General features: G+C 49.8%; 1 protein-coding gene across 2 annotated transcripts in view; it reads left to right on the plus strand.

The window, feature by feature from the left end:
• The window catches only part of Zfat (zinc finger and AT-hook domain containing), a 214,114-nt gene extending 193,552 nt beyond the window's left edge, over nt 1-20,562 (plus strand). For both annotated transcript variants that reach the window (XM_004656180.2, XM_045144010.1), the window contains exon 16: nt 19,717-20,562. In XM_004656180.2, the coding sequence (XP_004656237.2) occupies nt 19,717-19,956 (240 nt within the window). In that variant the 3' untranslated portion in view covers nt 19,957-20,562. The remainder of the gene's footprint in view (nt 1-19,716) is intronic.
• The last annotated feature ends 217 nt before the right edge of the window (nt 20,563-20,779 follow it).

Consider the following 20,779-nt stretch of genomic DNA (forward strand, 5'->3'; position numbering starts at 1 on the left):
TTTGCATTTAGAGAACAAATTTGGAAAATTTGTAGCTACTAGAGATATCCAAACTTGAATGTAAATTTGGTTCTGAATTTTCTCACAGAAACTAAGAAGGAAACATAAAGCAGTTAACTCAAGAAAATATATAGTGTCTTGGCACTAACAAGTAAAAATACTTCATAGAATGGCTTTTACTTTGGACTCCTGACCTGCGCGGAGCTGCCTCTGATGACTTAAGAGCAGACACCTCACTGCCGTCTCTATGACTGTCCTCTGGACACGGTGCAGAGCATGATAACCATGCCAGGCAGCTCTTATTGACTTCTTGTCTCTCTATCCCTAGGTAGTGTTTGACTGTGGCATCATGAAAGCCTTTCTCCTTCATGTAGTTTTTTTTTTTTTTTTCAGAAGGTCTGGAACAAAAGTTGGAAACTAGACAGTTGGATACTTAAGTTTGAAACAAATTGACATACACCACACATTTTAGATATTTTTGGCACTTCCTAGCTTGCACCCTTCAGTCTGTCTTACACACACCTGCTGAGGTGTCTCACCTGCAGTGTGGCCTGCGGAACCTTGAACTACAGCTGGTAGTACCAGAGAACTTGGGATGCTCCTTATGTGCTGAGTGATCTGGAGGGTGCGGTGCGGGGGGGTTCTGCTGATTCTGAGTTGGGTCTTTCTATGCATAGGATTGATTTACTGCTACCTGGGGACATTATTTATTGAACATCGCTGGCAGTGCCGTGAGGCAGGAGGCTACTTTTATTTTTTTTTTTTTACATTTTTTTTAAAAATTTTATTTTATTTTATTTATTTGAGAGCGATAGACACAGAGACAGAAGGAGAGAGAGAGAATGGGCGCGCCAGGGCTTCCAGCCTCTGCAAACGAACTCTAGACGCGTGCGCCCCCTTGTGCATCTGGCTAACGTGGGACCTGGGGAACCGAGCCTCGAACCGGGGTCCTTAGGCTTCACAGGCAAGCGCTTAACCGCTAAGCCATCTCTCCAGCCCAAGGAGGCTACTTTTAGAATACAGCTTAGATTGCTTCTCGCCATTAGCCCAACAGCTTGACAAGAGAGGAGGCAAATAGACATCCAGTACAACCAGCATAAATGAAAATAGTGTTCACAGAGGAGGAGACAGTGGCACTTTTGAGAGCATCTTTCTTACTGCAAACACGGGGCTATGCATGGTGTTCTCAAACATGGCTATGAGGAAATGCATTTGAAAATGTTCCCAAGAAAGTGTATGGCGTTGTCATTACCTTGTATGCTGCCCAGCTTTCAGTGGCTCTGACAGGTAGTGGGTGGATGTGTGGATGGCCGCATGGACATTCCACCTGCCTGCACCTAGAACAGAAGGACCAACATCCCAGGCTGTCCCCGGAAAAGGAACACCCTGGGAATCATTTATCTCATTATTGATATTATTTTGGCTCTTTTATTACCAAATTGATTTCTTTTTATTTTAATTAAACTCTGACTTGGTTTTTTTTCTGATTTCTTTTTTTCCTGTTGGAAAGTTACATGTGCTGAGTGTGTCAAACCAGTGGTCAAAGACCTGTAACACTGGAAAACAAAATGCTGTCACGTGAGGAGCATGTGACCTTGGTGTTGGAAGTCTGAAATGTATTGGGGGTTTCATGTTTGACTCTCAAATTAGTATTGCAGAGAAGAAAAGCAAGAACCTCTTGTTATAAGGCATATGAGATGATCTTGCAGAATAAATGTTTTAAATTATTATTGAATATCACTTTTTCTATTTTTTATTTTTTTGGTTTTTCAAGGTAGGGTCTCACTCTAGTCCAGGCTGACCTGGAACTCACTGTAGTCTCAGGCTGACCTCGAACTCATGGCGATCCTCCTACCTCTGCCTCCCAAGTGCTGGGATTAAAGGCATGCGCCACCATGCCTGGCTGAATATCACATTTTTATATCTTTTGAAAGGATTATTGTTTTATATACATCCTCTACAGGGCCAAAAAATGGATTCTATTTTGTATTAGTTTGTTCCTGATGTTAAAAACAAACAAGATTTGATTCCTATGCAGACGAAAAGTTAAATGCTATTTATAATTCTACTTTTCCATGATTTCTTAATATCAGTGATAAAGAATCTTACATATCATAACCCATCCCTGATAATTTGTTAGTTTTCCATTGATGTGACAGAATGTGCAAAGCCAATCAACTGATAGGGAGGAAAGATGTATGTCCACTCATGGCTTCAGACGTCTCACTGCATAAATTTTTGTCCTGTGACTTTGGGCTTGTGGTAAGAGAGAACACTGTGGCAAGTACGTGATGGAACAAAGGAGCTTGCCTCCTGACACGGGACGAAGAGGGAATGGAGATCCTGGGATCCCAGAGTCCCCTCTGTGACGCATGCCCATAGCTAGATTTAATTACACAAGACCCAGCTTCCCAGAGTCCCCCCTGGACACATGCCCATAGCCTGCTTAATCACATAAGACCCACCTTCCCAGAGTCCCCCGTGGGACACGTGCCCATAGCCTGACTTATCCACGCAAGACCCACCTCTTCTACTGCCTCCAGATAGTGTTATCCGCAGGTCCAAGCCTTCAACATATGGGTGTTAGGAATATCCCAGATATAACCCATAGCAATAATTAAAAATGATTAATCCTGAATTTTCAAGTTGTCAGTTTAGGAGGAAAAGAAGGGCAGACCTGTGGGTATGCTGACAGCGTTGGAAAACCAAGTGCTGAGAAAATAACTGTTTCTCAAATTGCTTTCTTCTCTCTGTTTAAGGAGATGCATAAGATTGCTTTCCTGCCCATCCTTCCTTTGGACGTGGAAACTTATCCTCAGGGTTCCCCACTACTTCTCTCTCTTCTTGAGGGTCAGCATTTCTACTGGGGATAGTCACAGGAAAGGATACTGGCATCCCTTTGCCAGCCTGGCAAGCAGAGGCAGATGTTCACTTTGGGAATAAGCATGCCTTTGTTAGACTAATCAGTATTCCCTAAATAAGTTTATTTATTCATTTTTGCCCCTTTGAATTTTTTTTTTATTAATTACGGACATACATGGTATGAATACATCATATGTTAGTCTCATCCTTTCCCTCGTCCCTTGCCCCCATTCCGCTGGGGAGCCTCCTCTGTGGGGTCGCAGGCTTTCCCCATGGGGCCGTGGGTTATGCCTTGTGGGAGCAGCAGCCAGTGACTGGGGGAGGCAGTGCCTCTGGGCGTGACGACCCAACTTAACAGTTCTAACAGTCTTTCCTCCCCTCTTCTGCAAAATTCCCTGAGCCATGCTGGGTGAGTTTTAAGTCTATTTCCATGAAGGGCTCTGAGGTGCCTCTGGGTCTCTGCTTTGGGAGGTACTGAGTGTCCTCGGTGTCTTTTTCACCTGGTGCTGACTGTAGGCTCACCATGGAGGCTGCTCATCTCCCCAATTCCTCTGTGGCTTCAGCTGGGGTTGTGTGATGGGGAAACTTATTTAATAAAATTTCTTAAGTAAGGCTTTCTTAGCTCATAGATTTGGTGGTTCAGCATCTGAGATTTGGTCTGGTGGGGGTGGGGGAGGCGGGCACAGCAGAATGAGCCTGTGGGGAAGTGACTCTCACAACCTGACCAGAGTAGAGAGAGGCCAGAACCCCACAGCCTCCTGTGCGGCCACGCTCCAGTGTTCCCAGGCACTGTCACGAGCCACCTCATAAAGATCCCGCCATCTCCCTGTCCCCCACCCCTGTCCATTCAAGCCTGCAGCCATAGGTCTTGTGGGACACCCCAAACCAGTATCTTAAACCATAGCAGAGTCATCCTTTTATTCCATTTGAGCTTTCATTTGATGAGTTGAGGGCCACCAACTACTGAGGAGGGACATTTTCTTAAATTAGTTAGCCAATTTAGATAGCAATCTCATCTAACACCCCAAAGCCACACCTAGAATGAAGTGGGACCAGGTATCTGGGTACCCTGTGGCTTGTCCAGTTGACACATAAACTTCCATGAGTGCATTTTAGTGTGATGCCCTTTGCCAGGAGGAAGTTGTTCTTTACTCCAGAAGTGACAGTTCCAAGAGGTGAGAGATGATCTTTCTTCGAAGATCTCATGGGGATTTGGAAGCTTCCGGAGCTCACGTACATGCTGGGAGATCACATTTCTGTTACAACTTCTACTTTGGTTCAGGGCTCAGGATGTGCACTACCCACCCCGAGAACGTCATAACTGAGGAGATGCAGCTCCGTGGTCAGCAATGAAACCACAGAGCCCTGGCTTCCTCTGACAGGTACAGGCTCAGGTACAAGGTTGTCTCTGCCATCAGGATTTGTAACAGAGGTGTGAAGTAAAAGTCCCCTTTGTTCCTGGCTCACATGTAGAAGAGTATCTTACCACCCTCGCATTCAGTCCTGTCAGTGTCCCCAGGGTCTCCATTCACTTGTTTATTGTTTTTGCTCAATGGACCCAACTTTCTAAGCTGTATTATGGTGCCTTGGCGGCCAAGAACCCCAGGAAGGAGTAGCAACAGCTGCCTCCTGCTGCATGGTCACTTAGCACGTGCTGCCCAGTCTGGCTTGTCAGGATCATGTGGTCCGAATCTCCATACAGGCACCAGCGCTGAGCTGCAGCACAAGGTACAGCTGATGCTGTGGTTTGAGTGCCCAAAGCCCATGCTGAGACTCAGTCACCATGGTAACCGTGTCGAGGGTGCCATGCCAATGAGGTACTGGGCCATGGGGGCTTCACTTCTGAAAGGGTGAAGGCCATTACCTTGGTTGCCTCCTGCCCGGTGTGTGTCTGTCTGTCTTCCATGTTTGCTTGCGTGCAATTCTGTCATGTTAGGATGCAACAGCAAGGTTCTCAATAGATGATCTCAAGCCCCAGTCTCTATACTATGAGCCAGATACACTCCTATTGTTTATAATTTACCAAAACCATGGCATTCTGTTACAGTTACAGAATACGGACTAAGGAAAATTCCAAGCTCTGCTTGGATTAATCCACCCTCTTGTCCCAGCTGCTTCCTCGTGTCCTTTCTCACCTTTGGGTTTGGCCATGGTTACCGGCCGTGTAGGCCGAGGGCTAGGAGACGAGCAGGGAGCTCTGAGACCTGAACCTGAAAGACCATTCCACGTCATTATGGAAGATGTTACTATGTTGGTTGCCAGACAGCATTAGTACTGTCTGTTATCTGCAATTTATTATTTTTAAAGAGAGGTCTGCTACTTCTCTGTTCTTTAGGAAGTACACATCCTGTCTAGACCATGAGAATGAAAGGCCCTGAGCTTCCTTCTCATGGTGCCTCTGGACTATGGTAGAGGAAAGGTGCTCTGGAGGGGTCATCTCAGGTGTAGCTGGTGGCTTGAGAGTGCCTGGTATTCCAGAAGGTCCTCTGAGGCTGGTGAGTAGACTTGACAGCACCTGGTGTTCTGGAAGGTTCTCTGGGGCTGGTGTTTCAAAAGGTTCCTGTAGGGTTGGAGGGCAGACTTGAGGTGGTCTAGCACTCTAGAAAGTTCCTGATGGGGTGGGGACAGACTTGAGGTGGTCTGGCACTCTAGAAAGTTCCTGCAGGGGTGGGGGCAGACTGGAGATGGCTTGGCACTGTGGATGACTTCAGCTGTGGGTGAGGGGAACAGACTGGTCTTTTCCGGCTAAGATGATACTGAGCATTTTCTGAGAGCTGTGACTGCAGAATTGGCAGAGGTCTGTGGAACGGGATTTAGATGAAACTTCAAAATCTATTTTCATGATTTAAAAAGCAGTCACTGCAGTATGTTCGTTTGGGTATAACTACATATCAAGAGGCCTGACAGAAGTGCCTTTCCATGGCACAAAGAGGTACTGCCACCTGAATTGCTCTAGTATGGGGTCATGTTGAAGACTGTCCTTTCATCCTTCCCGAGAATGATAAGCAGAACTTGGCCTTTTCTTATTCCCCTTCAAATCCACACATGACCGATGGACTGAGGAAATCTACAGCTTTGTTTGTTTAGGAGCATGTTCATGCACTAGGAGCAGTCTCTCCTTGGTGTCAAGGCAGTCACTTACTGGAGAGGAGAAGGAGGAACTGGCTCACGTGTCTCCTGCTTTCCCCTCCCTTTCCCCTCTCCGAGTCTCCTTGGACTTCATTTCATGTTGGCCTCCCATGTGTGATGCACAGATCGCCGCTTAATCCTCCTGCCCCGTAATGAAACCCCGGCGCCTCAGCCTGTCATTTGTTTACACATCATTATGGCTTTTTGCTGTTGCTCTGCAGTGTCTAGGGAATTCTCCTAGAAGCTTAAGGAAATATGTATTCATGTGTTGAATACATCTTTACAATTGCTGGTGGTAGCTGCCGTGTCTATTTGCCTCCACCATGCGTGCTCCTGTCACTGCTCCTGTGATGATGTCACACTCTTTTCTCACTTGCTGGGCAGGTTTGATTCAGGTGTCCCCCCATAAACAAGTGTTCAGAATGCTGGGTTCCCTGGCTGGTGGTAATTTGGGAATCTGAGAATCCTGGAGACAGTATATTGTTGGGGGTGGGCTTATAGATATTATAGCCAGTGTCCCCTTGTTTGAGAGTTTTGGCACATTCTCCTGCTGCTGCTTGATCACTTGGTGTTGGTCAGGGGCTGATGTACATCCTTTGCTCATGCCATCGTTTTCCCTTGCCATCCTGGAGCTTCCCCTTGAGTTTTCCCCTTTTCCTTCCACAAGCTGCACTTGGTCAGGTGTTTTCTTCCAACAACTCAAAGCTGACTGCAACACTTGCTGACTGAGTCATGTAGTTACAGCCACAATGGAATCCATGCCTTTGGAGACTGTATTAGTTACTTCTATCCTTGCTCTGACCAAATACTGACAAGAAGCAACTTAAGGAAGGAAGGGTTCAGGTTCAGGTTATAGACCATCATGGCAGGGAAACAGTGCAGCAGGAGCATGAGGCAGCCACTGTGAGGAAGGAGAGAGCGAGGAATGCTGGCGCTCAGCCAGCTCTTGCCCAGGGCCCCAGCCATCCACAGTGAAGGTGCAGCTTGTATCTCAGGCAACACTGAGGTCAGCCCTGAACAGGCATGCCCAGAGTCTCTTGTTCTAGCTGATTCTAGGTCCTGTCAGTCATCACTGTGACCCATGCAAGGGGAACCTGTCTGGCCATCATGCATGTCACAGGGATGGAAGCACGTGCTTGCCGAGCTCCCAGGGGGATCGGATGCTGATAGCGAAGCACAGCCCAGGACCCCCAGTCAGCTCTGATGTATCACTTTCATGTCGCTGGGACAAAGCACCAACTAAAAGCAGCTGATTGGAGGATAGGATTTAATTGGGCTTATCATTTCCATAGGAGGCATCATGATGGCAGGGGAAAGCAAGAGGCTGGATGTCATTTCTGCCTAGGCAGGTAGAAAACAGCAAGAGTGAGATGAGCTCTGTCAAGGGGGAAGCTGGCTTATAACACCCCAAAGCTGGCCCCCAGCAGCACACCTCCTCCAGCAAGGCTCCACTTCACAAATTGCCACCAGCTGGGAACCCAAGCATCCAAAACTCCTTAGTTTATGGAAGACATCTGCTTCAAACCCCCACAACCTCCAAGCCAGGATCTGCTGTTCAGCTCTCGGTTGTTTGTTTTTTGTTTTGTTTTGTCTTTTTTTTTTTTTTTTTTTGACTTTTGACTTTTTGAGACCCTTTCACTATATAGCCTTAGCTGGCTTAGAGCTTGCTATGTCGACCAGGTTGGCCTGAAACTTGCTCCCTTGGCCTCCCACAAGTGTTGGGGTTCCCGGCTCTCTTGATCCTTTATGAAAAGCAGTCTCTCTGATTATATATACATATATAATCACATATATTTATATTTGATATTACACACACACACACACACACACACACGTATGACTTTGTTTCTATTTCCTCATCGTTCTCACTGTGACCAACTTCTCACCACAAGTTTGGGTTGGCCAATGAGCTTTGGCCAGAGCTTCTAGAACGTTGCTGTAAAATTGACTCCACCCTGAGGCTCTGCCACCTGTAATTATTTCAGGCTCCTAAGTATTCATGCAAGTATCCTCAGAAAGCATGCCCGCATGGCATGTTCCTTACAGGGTACTTACTCTGCTCTTGTTGAATGATGACTTGCAGCATGGAGGTGGAAGGGCCACAGTGCATTGAGTCTTGGCAGCAGACTCTCCAATGTCCCTCTGTGCCCCCTCTAATTCTCCCTCAGGCCTCCTTGGCTCTCCCTTGCACATTTGAACCCTTCTTTTTCTTCTTAAAACTTCCTTCAGAGAGCTCTGTTTCTGGTATAATTTTTCATGGTGGATATATTAAATTACTTCCTCTGAAAGTTCTTTTATTACTTGCTGAGTCCTCGAATACCTTGGGAGTTGTTGAAAACTCCATTTCTTTGTGAAATCTTAAAAGTAAGAGTGAGCCCCATCATGCATCTGTGGCCATATGAGAAATGTCCTGGAGAAACTGAGTAGAAAAGTAACTCACCCTCGGAGCCTGAGGGCACCAGTCCATCGGCCCTTGTTGCTCTCCGCCCCTGCCCCCATCACACGCCTCAGAGCCCCTCTTGACTGGACCCTGTTGCATTGTTGCCTGGTTCTTGCCTCTGCCTTACCAGGGCTGCTAGGTTGCACTTGGCCTTGCCCCTTCTCTCTGCAGCTTCACCCTGGAAGGACATCGGGCCTCCTGAGGTTACTTGATCTAGCTCAGGTTAGAGCCGTGGTCCAGAGCTGCAGCGGTCTGACAGGAGGGGGTCAGAGATGAGATATGATGCTGACCCTCCTCACTGTTGACCTCAGGCAGTTCCCCTTTGGACGGGTATTTGCTCTGTATTCCCACTGGGGTCCTAGCCTCCATCTTGAACAGAGGAGCTCCTCTTAAGTAGATGCACCATTTCCTGCCCCTTTTTCTTCTCCTATCTCTCCATTTCCTCTACCATAGCTAATGTGCTTGCCACCTGGGTGTTTATACTGGACACCTAGTCATCACCTTGGTTCCCCAACATATCTTACCTACTAGCATGTTCTATCGGCTCTACCTGCAGTGTGTGGCTCCAGTGGTCCCTCTGCATCCGTGGCTGCTGATGACATCAGGTTTCCACTATTCAGAATGTGGCCCCTGGCCCACCAGCACCTGTCTTACAGAGCTTGTCAGGAGTGTAGGCACTGGTCCTGCTGCAGAACCCCTGAGCCAGACTGCACTTTCCCAGTTTGTAAAACCCTTAAGTAACTGGGAAGGGGCCCATGAGCTTAGACTGCAACCTCACTGTGGCCCAACTAACCTTGCAGCTACCTTCTCCCGCACCCCTCTGCCCTCTCCTTATTCACCACCCACCATCCTGCTGGGCCTCCTTCCCCTCCTCTTCTCTTGGGCTGATGTTCACCTTTGGGCCTGTGCACCAGCTGCAGGCTGGGCCCCGCGTGTGCACCGCCAGTCTGCGAGGCCTCTTCTCAGGAGTGGCCTCTCCTCTCCATCCACACGAGGGTTGTCCTCTAGAGTTTGGGAATGTGATAAGTGATCTCCCCCTGCTTAGATGTTAGGTGACACAGTGGGTCCTACAGTACGAGTGTTGGCCAGCGGGGCCTATTCTGATCAGCGAGGCACGAAGCAGAGAATGTGTCCACCCAAGGCAGACATCAGTACAAGTAGAAGAAGAGAGCTGTGGTTGTAAGTGCTTACCTCTGAAGCACAGAGAGGTCAGGCATCCCATCAGGGAGTCCTCTGTTTGCTGCACAGTGTCAGCTATGGAAGCCTTCTTGACACTGTCTTGAGGAGGCCTACCTATCTCCCCTCTTCCCCTGTTGAAAGCCTTGTCTTATGTCAAAGACAGCAGGCATTCCCCTCAGTCAGGGGGCCTGAGTGGACACATGACTGTGGCACACAAAACACTCTGCAGCAGAGCCCTGCTGTGCCCTGGTGCCTGACAGACAGATAGGATGGCAGCTCTGGGCTCCACCTCCATGGGGCTCAGCATCTCAGAACTGTCTTCAGTGGCTCTTGCTAGCAAGCAGCTATTACAGCTTGGTTTTGTGCTGTGTCTGAGAAGAGAAAAGTATCTGCTGTCTGCTTACACGAGAAAAAAGGAATGAGGAGGGGAGGCAGTGTGCATTCTTCCTCGGTGAAAGATGTCTTGCCTGGTACTGGTGAGTCATGGCCTTCCTCTTCCTCTTTCTATTAATTCTCTCCCTTTTAAAAGCTTTAAATCTTCACTGGTGTCTGGAATGCTTGTTTCCTGCTTGTGAATATCTTTTAATCGTTCCACAAGTTTCTTGTACATAATACCCCCCTCCCCTGTTTTATCTTGTTTATGCACATACATTTCTAGCGTTAGGAATCTGTGATGTTTTTCTGCAGACCACCTTATCTTTCTTCAGCAAATCCAGAACTATGTTCACCATCTCCCCATGTTTTCAGTGCATGCAACTCCCTCCTAACCCAGGTCATGTGCTTGCCAGGACCCTCACAAAATGGGTCTGCCACCTCCCCTTGAGAACTGGGAAGCTGTGCATAGCAATAATGCAAGCTGTGAGTGACGTCCTAATTTCCAAAGAGTAGCTCCTTCCCCAGGCCCTAAACACGCAAGGAGGCTTGTATGTACAGGAGTCAACTGCAGTAGTCTTTCTCATTCTCACTGATGGTGATATTGGGCTTTGTCTGCAAAGCAACTCTGCCTCCTGGAGTCACAGCATTTTGCAGGTGAAGGGGCTACGTTAGCATCTGGATGTCCCTCTCTTTCTGTCTTGAAGTATGGGAGCAGTTGAGCAGTCAGACACGGGTCAGGCAGGGGCTGGGTGGTGACAGGACAGTGGCTCTTAGGAGGGTCAGAGGACCCAAGGCCTCGTTCTTCTAATCATAGGCCAAACTGGATAGTAAATAGCAGGGCTGACTCCTAAGTGAATGGTGGACTCACAAATCCCACGGTCTCCATTCAAGGGACAAGAAACTCTCATGAATGACAGACATTTTATCATACCACTTTTACCACCCACAGTTACCTGCACATACATGACCAAAGCAAATGGTCCAGCGTCCTCTCCCTAGCACGGTGAAGTAAATGGAGTCACATCAAAACAGTAAGCATTTGTGTGCAGTACAGCTCCTGTCTAGAGCAGTGACCACTGGCACAGGTCCTGAAAGATGTAAGGTGGAATGCAGACTGCTAAACTGGCTGAATTTCAGATGGGCAGATTATCCCAGATTCTGCAGTTGTTTTCCCCCTCTTTACCTGGGGGAGAGGAAGGGAGAAATAAGTCATAATTGGAGCCATGACACCATGAGAAAGATGGTGGCCAGGCCCGTTGTGTTGTGGAGTGGCGAAAGGGCCTGCGCGCTCAGGCCGCAGCTCCCCACAGCTGGCTGGTCACACTCGTGGGTTGGACATAGGTGTGTGGAAGAACAGCAGGATTGAGCTGGGGGTTTAGAAAGTGGGAGAGTGGGAGTGCCCCTTGCTGAGATGAGGATGGAAGAGGAAAGAGCTTCTGAAGTCAGGAGTTGTCAGCATTCAGACGGTTGTCTAGGGGGAATAAGCTACCATGTTTGCATTTCATGGGAGAGGTCTGGGCAAGATCCGAATGGGAGAGTCCTGGGCCTTAGGACAATACCTGAGGTCATGAGATCAGAAGGGATGTAAACACAGAGGAGCCCCAAGTTGACCACTGGGCCACATCCTCCATCCAGATTGGGGCAAAGGCACAGCAAGGACTGCTAGGGACATCAGCAGGAGGTCTGTAAAGGGAGCTAAGTAGAGGCTCAAGTGAGGAAGGAGGCCAGGGGAAGAGACCATATTCAGAGCATGATGCAAACAGAGGCGTGACAGACACTGGTAGCCTGGAGAGCCTGGCTGGAGTGAGATGTGACAGTTGAGGGGACCCCTCTGTGGCCTGCTCCCTTCTACACTACTTGCTGTCTTCTCACCCCATCCACTGTACATAAGAGCGTAGCTTGTCCTGACCTCCTGTCTTCTCCTTCCCCATCCCTGTGCACAGCAGGGGAGGGCCCCCGACTTCTGACCCAGTGCTTCTCATGGCAGAGGAGCACCCACTGACTTTCGTCTTCTGTTAAAATCCCTGCTCGTTTCTTCAAGTTCTGGCTCCCGATGCCCTGTCTGGTCATTTTTCCTTGTCATCTCCTCCCTTGATATGTCCTGCGCCCCCAACTATGCCAACATTCATTGCATCGGGCCGCTGTGCTCTACTCTCTGCCTGGCTCAGGTGCCCATCACTCTTCTCATTCCTCTGACTCCTGCAGTTGTCCGTGCCTCTCCCTGCCATCTCGGACGAGCCTGCCCCTGAACTCCTGTGACACATGCCTGTGGGGGACAGGAGCCATGTCTGTGCTCATAGGTCTGTCTCCCCACTCCACGGGGCATCCGTGTGTACTGATTCTCAGAGATAAAGAGAGCCGAGGCATATGTGGGGAGAGGCCTTTGAGGAATGTGCTGTTCCAAAGCGGAGAGTGGGTGGCTGGTCTGCAACAGCTTATTCAGTAACTGCCTCACCGCAGCAGTTTACAAGATGTACAGGCCAGAAACCACTTTGTACCTGTCTTGCCAAGCAATTGCTGATGTGTCCAGTTGAGGAGCATTAACACACCTTCCCTAGCTCCTGCTGGGGGAAAAAGGGACACATTCTCCTCCAGCAGCCCCACGCCAGCCCTGACCCTCCACAACCGTCCCCCGACTGTAAAGCGTCCTTGCCTTCCTCTTCTCATTCCTTGGTCACTTCTGGCCCCAGCAGGCTTTCTCCATCCTGCCCATCTTACAGTTTTACTAGGATGGTGGCTGGTGCATTTAGGTTCATATTGCTGGCAGAAATCACCTAACCAAGAGCAGCTTGTGGGGAGAACAAAAGGTTTATTTTGGCTTATAGGCTCAAGGAGAAGCTCCATAATGGCAGGGGAAAATGCTGGCACGAGCAGAGGGTGCACATCACCTCCTAGCCAACATCAGTTGGACAACAGGAAACAGGAGAGTGTGCCAAATAGTGGCAAGGGGAAACTGGCTACAATACCCATAAGTACATACCCAAAAGTACACTGCCTCCAGGAGGTATTAATTCCCAAATCTCTATCAGCTGGGAACCTAGCATTCAGAACACCTAAGTGTATGGGTGAACCTGAACCAAACCGCCACAGTGGCTAAGATGATTCTTGGCCATGTGGACACCTTAGCACAAGCATTCTGTGCTGCAAGTGCCCTTGGAAACGAAAGCCCAGTTGTCCATAGCCCACCGGGAGCCTAAAGACTGAACACTCCATCGAGCCTGGCACATTGCTTGTACCTTTCTCTCACTACCCTGGGACCTCAGTAGTGAAGTGCTGTTCTGGCTTGGGTCTCGCCTCCTCTCTCCAGTCGTCAGCCAGGCCTTATTGAGTTGTCATTTGAGCCCAGTGCCATGTGTTCTTTACTCCATGACTCCTTCAGGAAGCAGGAGACACTGTTCCACTATTTGCAGGAGGTGGCCAGGCTCCAGCAGGCAGGGGGTGGCCTAAACATACTTATTGGGGGTGGTTAAAACAGTGCCTGGGTCCCACGGTCTGAATACATGACAACACAGAGCTCTATGGATACATTGGTTCAGGGAAGCTGGGTGGCTTCCTGGAGTCTCCAAGGTCAAGACAGAAGCTTCTGGGAAAGAGTACAGTGCGGATTTCAAGCAATGAGCCCAGGGATGGAAATTCAGGGGCAGGAGAAAAATGTGTATATTCAAGGGCCAGAGTTGCCTGTGGGGACAGGATGGGCAGGGGCCTTACTGTTGAAAAGGAGGCTGAGCTCTAGCCTAGGGTTACAGGATGCTCGAGGCCCATTGGGAAGACTTGTGTGGCTTAGTATTTCCTTCAGATTCCAGAATCACTTGTTACTGGCTGAGTGATCTCATATTCTCTTGAGCCACCCTTGCCCACAGTATGTGGAGGGAGTCTTCCCAGCCTTGCCACCTTCCTCCAAGAGCTGCCGGGAGTTCAGAGACCTAAGGGATCCACAGACTGAAAACTGGGGGTGGGGAGGGGCTATCCACTGTGGTCATTCAGAAAGGCAGTGCAGGGCGCAAGCAAATCACAGGGTGGAGGCTGAGAAAGTGGAAGCGGTGTGTGCCTTGAGATGTAGAGATGCAGAAAGCAGTGCAAGCAGAAGTCTAGGGTTGCCCCTACACATGTGCATGCACGAACACACGTGTTCACATGCAGGCACGCCCATCAGCCTGCATATATGTACTACCTGTATACCTAATATGCATATACAATTACCATATATTTTTGCCCATGTTTTACACACTCATATAGTGAATACACTTATACGTGCACACACATGCCCATAGACCTGCATATGTGCACGCACATGTAAAAACAGGGACATACATAAAATACTCCCATATACATGTACATCTGTGTACGTATATGAAGATTCCTATACTTATGCACGTGATGCCTCCTAGCAGTGTTAGGTTTGTTTTTTTTTCCTGTTGATTAAAAGAATTAAGGTTTAAAAGACTAAAGTTTATTTCAAAATAAGAGGTAATGAAATCAGATCAGACTCCTCAGTGAAGAGGGGACGTGAGAGCTAGAAAATCCTTTGTCCTAGTAGGAACTGGACTGCTACTGAAGGAGGGAAGCCCACCTATCCAGAGCCCGTGCTTGGTCAGCTGTGCTTGGTCAGCTTAAGTGGGGAGAAGGCTCTGGCTGCTCCATGACACATCCGGTACTGCACGAGCCCCAGAGAGCGCCAAGCCAGCGCCCCAGCGGGAAAATTCACCCAGGCCCAGGAAGGAGGAGGAAGTGGGGTCACCCTCTTTGACATCTTGGGTTAGAATGTAGCCACCTACCAAGGGTCCTTTTCCCCTATCTGTCTACCTAGCCAAGGAAATTGTCTCCCTCCTGTGTATGTTTTTGCACATACACATATAAACACATGCACACACATATGCACACCTTCTCGTATGCATACAACATTCATGTTTACATACGCAAGCCCACATTTTACCCACAGTGTCCCCGCACCCATGCATACTCACTGGCCACTTGTAGCTCCTTTCCTCCTCGGAGTTTGGCTCTTGTCTTGAATTCTTCATGTCTCTTCTCATTAGTATTCATGGTGGAACTCATTACGTTCCGTGATGATGGTCTAGGCCATGGCTGAGTCCTGCCTGCCTCCCCCACATCACACAGGGCGAGCCTCCAGCCGTCTTGGGAAACGGGCCTGAGCGCTGGAGTCCCGGTGAGCGGAGAGTAGGCGGCAGCTTTTGTTCTTTCCCTGGGATGCAGCCCCGAGTGTCTCCCTGTCATAGATACTAATGACATCCAAGAGAAGGCTTTCTGCAGGACATGGCTTAATAACTAGGAACCTGGTTCAGCTTATGAAACCAGGGATTTGAAATGTGAAGGATGCCTGAAGCAAAGCAGCAGCAGGGCAGAGATGATAGTGGATGTTCTGTCCCCTGAGGAGTAAATCAGGACCTCAGCCCTGACATGACCCTGCAGCTAGGGTACCTAAGGGAAGGTACTCATCCCCTTCCCTGTACCTGTGGGGGAGGGCGCCATGCCCTGGGGCATGTGGATGTAGAGATGTGCTGTTGGAAGGTTCATTAGAGGATTGAAAACAAAACACATAAGCAGAGCCTTCCCACTGCTTGTCATTCTGGTTTTTCTCATTATAGGACCAACTGAGGTGTTTTCCTTCTTCCTTTAATCATCTTCTGTGTGTGCCCAGAGCTAAGCTCACATAACACACTGGATCTAAAGCCTGACGGTTTCAAAGACCCCCGACCCTCAGGACCTGTTTAGGTGATAGAACTGATGAGGATTTGTCATGAGCCTCTGCACACCGGAGTGTGGGGCTCTGGCAACAGGACATTACTCACACAGTGCTTGCGAAGCTCCAGGTGAAAGCTGTGTTTCTGTTGTGTTCCACAGTGACTTCAAAAGTGACATTTCAGTACCAAGCCAGAAAGACTACCCCTCCTCTTGCTGCCTTTCCAGCTTCCTCTTCCTTGGGTCAGTCTGTCTGTCACATTCTGGGTCTTGGGCTGTGGGCTCTTCTGAGCGCCCGGCAGGACAGCAGGCATCATTCTCAGTTTGGGGTTCAGGCATGAACAGGGCCTGTGAGCTGAAAACCAGTGCTGCTCCCAGGAAGAAGCACTCCCGGCAAGCTTCCGTTGGTCATCTCTTTCCTGTGGCCTTCCTGTTGGATAAGACACCTTCTCCCGTGTCACTCCTGGCCAGCATGGGGTTGGTGAGGCACTGCCTGGGCTGGTGAATGCACTGTTGGAAGGCAGTTCTTTCTCTGTCTTGTAACCTTTGGGCATATTTTTCTGAGGCATGAGACACATGAGCCAAGGAGCCCTTGGTATATTCTTTAAACACGTAGTAGAAGTATGAAGAGACTGTGCTTTCATCCAACTCAGTAGCCTATGGGAGAATCAGGAAGTGGACTCAACACACATCATCCCACTTGGCTCAGTCCTGTCCTGGAAGCAGTGGCCTGGGATACTGGTCCTGTCATGGATGGGACCACAGCCTGCATTGGACCTACCATCGCTGGCCCAGGGATGGGGAGGAGGGGACATGCTGGAGTGGGAAGGGCCCTTCAGGCAGCTTCCCATCCCACCCTGTGCCCAGTTCTCTGGGAACATGGGGCACAAAGTCCCTAAAATTGTCATGAGAAGTGGGCACTCTAATATGTATGTCTGGTTAAGCCAGCATTCCTGGACATATCACATTCACATATCACATAGCACATATCACTCTTCTTACCCAGAGTTTGGTCAGCTCTCACAGCAGGGACAGCACATGACCCAGCCTCCGAGCTGAGCTGTGTGTGTCCTCACTGTCGTCATGTGCTGCTTAGTGTTGCCCAGGCCAGGTGCCACACGGGCCACTTCTGGCCGTGTTCTGTCAGTAATCAGGATGCTTTGTGGTGGGTGTGAAGTCACCTAGTGGCAGAACCAAAAGTCGGAGCATCTGGATCTGGATCCTGCCTTCCTCCTCACACACTCACACTCACACTCACACACGTCCGTGGACCTGGCCAGTTGGTTTCCTCTTATCCTGGACTTTTCTCCTACAAATTAAGGAGTTGGCCCTCTGGACCTTTGGAGTAGTATGCTGACTTCCCTGCACTCACATCAGCGCAGAGGGCTCTTGCCAGCTGGGTTTGAAACAAGGACAGGTTGCCCCAGGTCCTGGAGGATGTAGCGGCTCCAGATACTTCCAAGTTTTGCCTATACGCCATGCTAGAGCACTCCCCAGTACCTGCCTCATGTCCGCCCACTGAAAGGAGTCCTGTACTGGGCCCAGGGCCTCTAAGCTGTCCTTATCCTTGAGAAGGGCCAGTTGAGCAGGGCAGTGGCAGAGGTGGACTGTGGCACAAAGCCCCAGGTGCGTGACTTGGGGCCGCATCTTCCTGAAGAAGTGTCTCCTGAGCAAGGGACACCTGGGCTCTTTCAGTAGGGAAGGGTAAAAGCTCAACCTGTGAGGAGTAAGTTTTATATAGAGGATGGACAGGGGCTGCAGGAGGAGGGGTTAAGGACAGGAGGAGTGTAGAAAATGGGAGGCAGCGACAGGACTGGAAGTGCCCTGCAGAGTCTCAGAAGGGACCAGTAGGGGAGAAGGCAAAGAGACCGTGTCCCCACAGGAAAGCTGCCAAGTGCCCAGGTCCTGACCAGCATCTCCTCAGATTCCAGAATACTCAAGACAGTCAGACCTGCAGAACACAGGGCCTGACTGGGTGAATAATTTTGTACAGCCCCTTCGGTTGAGGTTTTCTCTTAAGTTATATGTGTTACTAATAATTTAGCTGGAAGACTTGTTAGATACAGCATTTGGGGAAAATGGAGTATCTGTCTCGGGGGTAATGATACTGTGAAAGCCATATGATTTCTGCTGTGGAGAACAATTTTAAGCCTCTGCTAATAGATTAAGCTACGTGAGTGATCATTCTGAACAAAGAGAATGGTTAGGGCTGTTCAGCCAGTCTTAGCTGGCCTCAGGTGGGCTAGAGCGCAATAATTCAATCCTGTCAACCTGCGACACATTGTAGCTTTAGTCACTGTCCCACTGCACCAGCTGAGGAAGATCCTTGGACTCAGGGCCACACAGACCAAGTCCAGCTTTGCCGCGTACCCACTATTGTCCTGAGATGAGTCACCGGACACCTAAAAGCTTCAGAGCCCCCATTTGTAAAAAGATAATTGATATGCCTAGGCCACAAAACATTATGTATGAACAGTTGGGTGGAGTTATAGGAGAGTAAACTCAGTGAACTGCAAGTTCTGGGTTCATGTTGGCGTCTTTCATAGCGAGACAGGAAGTGCGTGGTGTGCAGAAAGGGCTTGAAAGCAGCATGATCACATGACACTTGGACTGCGGGAGAGGCCCTTCTCAAGGCACGTCCTGTCCTTGGCTAATCCTATCTGTGGTGCTCACAGCTTCACCCCCGGTGGGCATCTGTGCAGGCAGCTTTCACAGGCCCGGCAGAGCCACACACAGAGCTCCTGAGCAGGTGAAGAGGCACGCCGAGTGGTGGGCGTGCTGGGAACCCGCAGTGGAGCCAGGCACACGTTCAGGTGATCAGTGAGTGCAGAGGCACACAGCCTGCTCCACCTGATCTGGCCAAGCAGTGTGCTCGTGGCAGGACTGCTCTGAAATGCGTGGTTGCCCTTATCCCTGTCGCCTTCTCTGGTGACTTCAACCCAGCCAATTTTGTTGTTATGAGAATTAGTAGAACCTGTCATGCTAATTCTGGTGGGCAAACCCTCTAGCTGGAAGTTGAAGAAATGAAACAAATAGGGAAAATGTTAAGTTGACTTAATACTTAGAAACAAGGTCATGAGGCCAAGTAGACATAAATATTTAGGAGAACTAGAGCAACACAATCCTCATGAAGTCTCACATTGGGCAAGTTTAAAAACTCATCACATCGCACAGATATGAGGCAGGCCCCTTCTCGGAAACCTTCACTGTCTTTCTTGGTAAAATACAGGCTAAGCCTCTGCACTGATAGCCAAGGTTCTTAAGATCTGAATGTAAACATCACCTCAGGCCTCACTGCATGTCTCCCCAGCCCTCGCCGTCCTCCATGACTATGCACCGTGCTCCCTGAGAGCCCCCGTATGCACTCAGGCATGCGAGCTGGGACCTGGGGTCAGAGCTGGAGTCCTGCTCAGAGGGAAGTTGAGGATAGAGATCCAGGGATTCTCTGAAGAAGATCAGCAAGGGATCCTGCGTCTGGGAGAGGGATGGAAACAGTGCAGTAGCAGGAATGGCAAGGAGGACGGACTTGCTGAATTGCGTAGGAAGTGTCAAATTGCACATCTCCCAGAATGGCTAGAGCTTCATACTGATGGATAGTCCCTGGAGACAGTGAACTGTGTGCAGGGTGGAGCTCCCCGAATATATGGAACCAGAGGACCTAGGCAGAGCATAGTCCCTCTGCCACCACCAAATGGACCGACTAAACCTTCTGTGAAACCTCCCACCGCTCACCTGATGCTCTTGTCCTGCCTTCTAACCCGCATGCCTCAGCGAGCCCACACCTCAGGGAAGCCACGGCTGGGGAGGTGGGGAGCACAGCCTGGCATCAGGGAAGGCTCTGGGCTGGGTGGATGAACAACTTGGGTTCACCCTTTACTACACTTGGGGGCTGTGTCCCATGTGACTTTGTGTCATGGATCCTGAAGTACTAGTGAAAGCATGTGTACAGTGTGGACATGTGCTGTCTGCTAGAGTTGTCATTGCTCCTTCATTGTTATTGGACCTGTGTCATATTTCTCTTGCCTTCTTAGGTCACCGATGAGGAGCCCAGTTCCAACCACACAGTCATGATCCAGGAGACCCTGCAGCAGGCCTCGGTGGAGCTGGCTGAGCAGCACCACCTGGTGGTGTCCTCCGATGAGGTGGAGGGGATCGAGACGGTGACTGTGTACACACAGGGCGGGGAGGCCTCCGAGTTCATTGTGTATGTGCAGGAGGCTGTGCAGCCCGTGGAGGAACAGGTTGGGGAGCAGCCAGCCCCAGAACTCTAGAGGCGTCCAGCCTCACGTGGTGCAATGCAGGCAGCCAGGCTCTGTGGATACTGGGAACTCCAGGACAAGGAAGCCACCCAGCCTGCCAGACCTGCAGAATGGCATTCTCTCTGTCTGCCCTGCCGGGTAGCCCTGATAGGATTCTCCACATTGTCCTCTGGGTGGTCAAGGCCAGTGCTTCACCAGCAGTACAGGACCCCACTCCACAGCACGTGTACACCCAGGCCCTTTCCCAGCATCCTCTGCTTCTAGATGGAGCCTTATAGCATCAACTTTCCTGCTCTGTCCATGTCACTCCTTGCTTGAGGATGCCTCAGTCCCATCGGCTTCATCTCTGGTCACAGCCCAGCTCCCCAGGCTCCTCCCAGGTGCTCACTCTTGTCTGGGCCTCCTGTGTAATCTGCAGAGTAGACACAGCATCGCATAGTAGGTAACCTTATGGCTTTTGAGTCACTGCTGTGCAGGTAGGATTGTTCTGGCCTTCTCCATGGAGTTCCGCCCCCTCAGTACAGGGTTCTGCAGGCAAGTGATTTGCCACCACTTCCCCCTCATGGGTACCCAGTGTGGAATTCTTTTGCTTTTAATAAAATGCACTTTCGCTTTTCACTTCCCTGTCTGAGGCGGTGAGGGGATGGGATAGAAGTATTCCTTGCCTGAGTTCCTGTCCTCCTGGGGTGATGATACTTTGCTTTCCCTACCACCACCACCCTGATCCTGTGTTCCTTGGGTTGCTGTTCTTCTCCCTGGAGTGTTGGCTCCAGCACCCTTTTCTGGGGCTGATCTTTCCATGAGGGGCCCCAGTGCCTGATCACCGCAAGTCACA

This window comes from Jaculus jaculus, chromosome 2, assembly GCF_020740685.1.
Source record: "Jaculus jaculus isolate mJacJac1 chromosome 2, mJacJac1.mat.Y.cur, whole genome shotgun sequence".
NCBI classification, from domain to species: domain Eukaryota; kingdom Metazoa; phylum Chordata; class Mammalia; order Rodentia; family Dipodidae; genus Jaculus; species Jaculus jaculus.